The 6675-nt window shown below is 32.5% G+C and overlaps 1 protein-coding gene across 1 annotated transcript; it reads left to right on the top strand.

Annotated features, from left to right (window-relative positions):
* The first annotated feature begins 2288 nt into the window (after nt 1-2288).
* On the top strand, nt 2289-6143 carry LOC145054331 (sodium/calcium exchanger NCL-like). The gene is made up of 7 exons (XM_079002489.1): nt 2289-2779; nt 3641-3826; nt 3923-4104; nt 4212-4357; nt 4440-4716; nt 4803-5111; nt 5799-6143. The coding sequence occupies exons 1-7, from the start codon at nt 2371-2373 to the stop codon at nt 6045-6047; spliced, it is 1758 nt and encodes a 585-aa protein (XP_078858615.1). The 5' UTR covers nt 2289-2370; the 3' UTR covers nt 6048-6143.
* The last annotated feature ends 532 nt before the right edge of the window (nt 6144-6675 follow it).

Raw genomic sequence — 6675 nt, 5'->3', positions numbered from 1 at the left:
GTTGTTCAGATTGTTCTCCAATTAGTACTCCTAGGGATTCGAGTATGAAACTTATGCCCAATAATGTTCAAGTGATTTCACAATTCAAATATTTAAAAGCATTAGATGTTTAATATATGACATGAGTAGCACAAGTCCTGATATTTCCTTTGATGTAGGAAACCTTCCACTAGCAACCCTAGTACTCTTTACTAGCAAGCAATAAGGTGGGTGCTTAAATATCTTAAAAAAAACCAAAAGACTATTTTTTGTCAACATATACGACTTTATTGGAGGGATATTCTAATGCAAGGTGGATTACCAATATTGAAGACCACTCATCCACAAGTGGTTGGTATTTCAACTTGGAGGATGAGCAATCTTATGTGCCTCAAAGAAGCCAATTTGCATCACCAATTTGATAATGGATTCTTAATTTATAACTCTAGTTACTAATGGTAAAGAGACAGAATGGATAAGGAATTTGATTTATTAGATTCCATTATGGCTAAAACCTAGTTATTCCCCCCATTTATATGCATTGTGATAGTGCAACAACATTGGCCAAGTTATATAGTCAAGTGTATAATGGAAAGTCAAGATATTTGGGTGTTTGACATAGTATAGAACATAAGATGATAACTCGTGGGATAATTTATGTTGAATTTTTTCGATCTCAACAGAATCTGGTTGGTCACTTGATTAAAGGGTTAGGTAGGGTCTTGACAAATCAGTCAATAATCTGGATTGTTTAAAGGTCGTTTGACATCTCTGAGTGCAAGATACCTAATTCCATTCTAATTTAACATTCAGAGTTAAGTTCAATGTGGAAAGCTTATTTTCGGAGATTCAAGAACATTTGGTTACATCATCTCAAGGTATTTTCTTAGAACTGCATATTAAGGTTAGGTCAAATATGTTCTCCATAGTTTTTTCGAAAAAGTGTAGGTGAAGATGTATATACATGAATTGATATGACTACCTATGTGGGCATGACATTTTGTTGTTTTAGGAAACTTAGGCTTCGCTTTTGTGCGCTCATGAATGGACAGGACACATGGATTATAATAATGTCAAGTATAAACATTAAAATTTGTCTATAAATTATATGTATAGTATCTTTAGTTACTCAATGAGTTGACGTGTTCAATCTTTCAGTCACCTAAATTGTTGAGAACGCAAAATGTGTATTATACAAATATGAAAATTCAGTCTTCAAGATATTTTCATTTATGCATAAGTTTGGTGTTATGTTTGTTATTTTAGTTAATTAAAGGTTAAACTAAGATGAAAGATAAATGTTGGTGATTTAATGTCATCAATCTTTTTATTATAGTTGAGATTAACTTGAGACATGCTAAATTAAGCTTTGCCTATAACTCGATATTGGAGGTGCATAATGCACACTCAGATAAGGTAAAGTTAACTCGGAAACACAGGGGATCTGAGGGAAGCTCCCTTGGCAGGGTCAACGAGGCACAATCCCCGCCAAAAACAAACAATTGCAAGTGTTGAGAACAATTATATTTTTTCCTCTAGAAATAAATGAATCTAACTTCCACCTTCTCTATATAAAAGGTGTTCAATTTTGCAGAGACATATGAAAACTTAATGTTACTTCGCTAAAATTTATGTCATGAAAATCATCGCACAAAACAATAAATTTGAGAACAATTGCAAGTGTTGAGAACAATTACATTTTTTCCTCTAGAAATAAATGAATCTAACTTCCACCTTCTCTATATAAAAGGTGTTCAATTTTGCAGAGACATATGAAAACTTAATATTACTTCACTAAAATTTATGTCATGAAAATCATCACACAAAACAATAAATTTGGCTTGAAATCGAAATTGTGTTTTTCCTCCTAAAGATTGAGTGTTCAAGTCATGCAGTAAAAATATATGGAACTAATGAATAGTTTAGGAGTAGAGTAGGTATATCGATTAAAAAAATAAAAAAATAATGATTAATATAAACATAAAGATAAAATAGTATTATTTTGTTGGCATAAAAATATAATACGTCGAGTCTTATGAGCTTTTCGATGTAAACATGTTTGAAGTATACAACTTAAAGATAAAATGTTGTTTTATAAAGATAAAATAATGACTAATATAAAGATAAAGATAAAATGTTGTTTTATATTTACCAATCCATTAGAAAATATACAACTTAACGTCTTTTTATATGACCATAAATGATAAATGATGATTAAAGAAGAGGCAAGTTGATGGGTCATATCATATCATATGTTATTAAAGGAAGATTTTTGAATCGTCTTCCCAAAATCAATTTTATCTTTTACGCGCTCCCCACACGTTAAACCCTGCATTAAAGCTTCAGTACAAATAACGAAAACACACACACACAGTCACACCAAATAAGAATATGGCTCACAATATTCTTATCATAATTGCTATCTTCACTACTTTCACTTCCGCAACCGCCGGTCGTCTCATCACCACCACCACCACCGCCACCAATTCCTCCTCTGATATCGTAAATGACGGTGTTCACGGTGGTTCCAGAGGTGTACTTCGTCTAAACCCCGTCCTATCCTTATCATCTTCGACTGAGGAATCAGGAATCTGCGAGCAGACTTATGGATTTTTGCCTTGCACCACCACCGTATTTGGCAACCTCTTCCTCATTCTGGTCTACGGTTACCTTATGTTCATCGCCGCTACTTACCTTTCCGCCGGTAGTGAGCTGATGTTGGAGATTTTAGGTCCGGGCATCGTCGGCGGCCTGTTTCTTCCAGTTCTCGGCGCTCTTCCAGACGCTATGCTCATTCTAGGTACAAAAATTAAAACCCTATATGCATAATCTTTTCGAATTCTTATTGGCTTTGGTAAATGGTAACTACTCAAATACTTCCGTTTTGTTAAGTTAAATCATCCTTATCTTGGGATTATGTTATATCAAAGGATTCATATTTCATAAAAGAAATTGATGTTGATAATTGAGTTAACTAATTAACTAACTGTTCTTGCTGCTTCGTGGGAAGTTTCGATAGAAAAGAAGTAAAAAAAGTAAATAGTAGATAAACAAAAAAAAAAAGGAAAGGATAATGATTCTTTTCCTGTGATGACACGCAAAGAAAGGACTAAAAGCTATCGATTTTACATATTTGCCCTTCATTTTTAAAATTTGGGTTGTTGATACTCAAAAGATTTTTAGAAATTTCAACTCTGTCCAAATCTGGTCACGTTTAAAAACTAAATATATAAATAAATAAAAATAAAAAAATTACAAATTTCCCTCTCTTTTCTTAGGGGTCATTATTAAGTCGTGATATTCGGTTGATATAACTAACGCATTAATTATTGGATGTGAATATTCTATAGTTTTGAACAAGTGGCATTTTTTATATGCATTTTATGACCTGTACAGATGACTTGTCAAAACTTTATCTTGTAAGACTTTATTCTTGATTATTTTCCCTTTCTTTATCTAAATCGTATCTCAGTTTTCGTGTGTTTCTTTTTATTGTTTATTGTTTACTCATTATTTTCCGTTTCCTTGTTCATTTTTATGTGTACATGTTACATTTAACTCTGTATCAAGGTTGTAAAGCTATGTGTTTAATGACTGAATAATATAATACAACAATTCTAATATTTTCATATTTTGTATGATCTACTTTTTATATATATAGTATCAGGATTATCTGGAAGCTCAGAAACAGCTCAAGACCAAGTTTCTGTTGGCATGGGATTATTAGCTGGATCAACTGTCATGCTTTTAACTGTCATATGGGGAACATGTATCATTGTAGGCAAATGTGATTTACAAAACTCAATTGCTATAGATAACCAAGATACAAAAGGATTCAACTTATTAGGTACATTAAGAAAAAATTATCTTATTCTAGATATGTTAATTATTACAAAACATAATTATATATCCAAAAAATTAAAATTATTCTTTTATATTGCAGGCTCTGGTGTAAGTACTGATATTTGGACAAGCTATTCAGCAATGATAATGGCTGTATCTTTGCTCCCTTTTATAGTTGTTCAATTCCCACAAATCATGCATTCAACTTCTGGAAGACACGTGGCAGTGTTGATTGGGCTTATAGTCACCATTTCCCTTTTAATCGCATACTGCATTTATCAGGTTTATATCAAGGGATAATTAATTAATTAATTACAGAAAATAACCTAACTTTCATTTTATAATTAGTGAGTATAATAACTCATTCCAATCCAATCCATTTTTTTCAGGTGTATCAGCCTAATATACAGAAGAGACGCATTGCATTTGCAAAGCATAAGCATGTAAGGTCTAGAATTCTCAACTACTTGAAAACAAACGCATATGAAGGATTTTTAGATGATAAGGGACACCCAAATCGAGAAGTTTTATTCAGGTGAGTTCTATTACTATTATTATTAAAATTATTTTTATGTATAATTTTGTCACTACTAATTAATTAAATAACTCTATCGCAGGCTATTTAACTCGGTTGACGTGAATGGAGACAAACACCTTTCACAAGCTGAACTAAGAGCACTAGTCGTAGGAATGCAATTAAACGACATAAATTTAAACGAAGATGACGCCGTTCTTAAAGTCATGAAAGATTTCGACACATCTGGAAATGATGAAATAGATTTTGAAGAATTTGTATCCGGAATCACAAAATGGATCGACGAAGCCAAAAGTACAATACTAGCTTCTCATGTTTCTGGTCCTGACACAACAAATTACTTTCATGACTATTACGAGGTATATATAAATATAAATTTACTTTTTACTTAATGGATTTATTCTGATAAGCTATATGCTTGTGTCTCTTACTAATTTGTATATAGGAAACAAAGAGAGAACACCATCTTTTGGGAGATGAAGGAGGTGATCATGATGAAGAGAATGGTGTAAATGATCCTCAATGGACAACGATAAAGGCGTTGTTATTTTTGTTATTGGGTACGATTGTTGCTGCTTTATTTGCTGATCCATTGGTGGATGCTGTTGGGGGGTTTTCTTCTGCTACAAATATTCCGTCTTTTTTTATCTCGTTCATTGTGTTGCCAATAGCGACAAATTCCAGTGAATCTGTGTCGGCTATCATCTTTGCTTCTCGCAAAAAGCAAAGATCTGCTTCACTAACTTTTTCGGAGGTTTGTTAATTTGCTTCTTTGATTCTTGTTTTTGTGTTAAAGATTGTTAATCTCACACACGCGATAGCAGCTACACACAAATATTGTGAAAGAGAGTCGTGACCACATATTAGGGTGCTTGTGTCGTAAAATGTTTTTGGAACAAAATCGGTTAAGAGAAATTGGATCTAGGAAATCATATAATCTATCAGGAGATGGGTTAAATGGAAAAGGAAATGAAAAGGAATTCAATAATAAGTACTAAATAGTTTTTATAACGAGGGTACTTTGGTCTTTTACTGAGAAAAGGAAAAGAAGAATATAATTTATTCCTATCACCTTTTCAATATATATAATAAGGTATTTTGGTCTTTTACTAAAAAAGAATAGTGAAATGAAATTCCTTTTTTTCTCAATACTTATAATTAGGATATTTTAGTCTTTTAAAGGAAGAATAAAATCAAATTCCATCCATCCTCTTCTAATATTCCCCTATCAAACATTGAATTCGAAGGGTTATGAAGGGCTTGAATTTTATCAATTTGGTAACCAAACATGTCATGTCATGGAATATATAGACGGATTTCACGTAAAATAGTGGGGACACCCTACGTGTTTTTTAATCCCCTTTGAGATATTATTTACGTGTTTTTTTAATCCCCTTTTAGATATTATTTATGTGTTATTGAATTTATGTTTTGGGCGCAGTTATATGGGTCTGCAACGATGAACAATTTGCTTTGCCTATCAGTATTCTTGGCACTTGTTTACGTGCGAGGACTAACATGGGATTTTACATCAGAAGTTCTTGTTATTGTGATTGTTTGCATTGTGATGGGTGTATTTGGTAGTTTGCGTACGACATTCCCTCTTTGGACATGTTTCATTGCGTTTGTTCTTTACCCGTTCTCCCTTGTTCTTGTATACATTCTCGACTATTGGTATGGTTGGTCATAGATTCAACCAATGTTGTGGTTGGTTGTAAAATATTGATTTTAGCTTAAAGCTAACAAGTTATGTACTCGTATATATATGTCATAGATTTCTTTGTAATTATTTAATTAATAGGTAGCTAATTAGTTTTAGTAATATGGAAATGCTATAGTTTTGATAACACGTGATGGGAATTGGATCGTTGTGATATAAAATCTTCCGCGATGTGTTGCAATCAAAGGTGTTCTTTGGATCCGAGTGTAGATGGTTTAATTAAGGTCAATTTGCAAAAAGATCATAGAGAATGTTAGAATCGGCAGGGTGATGTCTTCCACAAGCTTGGTTATATGTTTAACTAACAGACATCTAAAAATGAATTGGTACTTGGTACCAAGAAATTCTACTACAATGTATGTTACAAATTTCCATTTGACGTGTGGAGTTCATGATCAATGGGAATTCATCAATGAATATGGGAACGTGGTGGGTGTTTTATGTTCAAAAGGTTAAAAAGGTTTAGTAGGACTTTGGTTTTACACAATTTCCACAAATGTTGGTATTCTTGCATGTAATATTTCTTCTTTATGGATCAATAGTCACAAAATGTATGCACCATTTGAAAGATTTGTTAAGAATGATAATATTCAGGATA

Source organism: Lactuca serriola, chromosome 5 (genome assembly GCF_051521515.1).
Source record: "Lactuca serriola cultivar US96UC23 chromosome 5, Lser_US96UC23_V15, whole genome shotgun sequence".
Taxonomy (NCBI): Eukaryota; Viridiplantae; Streptophyta; class Magnoliopsida; order Asterales; family Asteraceae; genus Lactuca; species Lactuca serriola.
Note: the sequence above shows the minus strand (reverse complement) of the source record. Positions and strands in the feature narration are given on the sequence as shown.

Bases quoted from the DNA above. Each gene is read 5' to 3' on its own strand.
- LOC145054331 (XM_079002489.1), top strand. From the start codon at position 2,371: ATGGCTCACAATATTCTTATCATAATTGCTATCTTCACTACTTTCACT. The intron at 2,780-3,640 runs GTACAAAAATTA...TTATATATATAG, and splicing joins AGACGCTATGCTCATTCTAG to TATCAGGATTATCTGGAAGC. The intron at 4,717-4,802 runs GTATATATAAAT...ATTTGTATATAG, and splicing joins ACTTTCATGACTATTACGAG to GAAACAAAGAGAGAACACCA.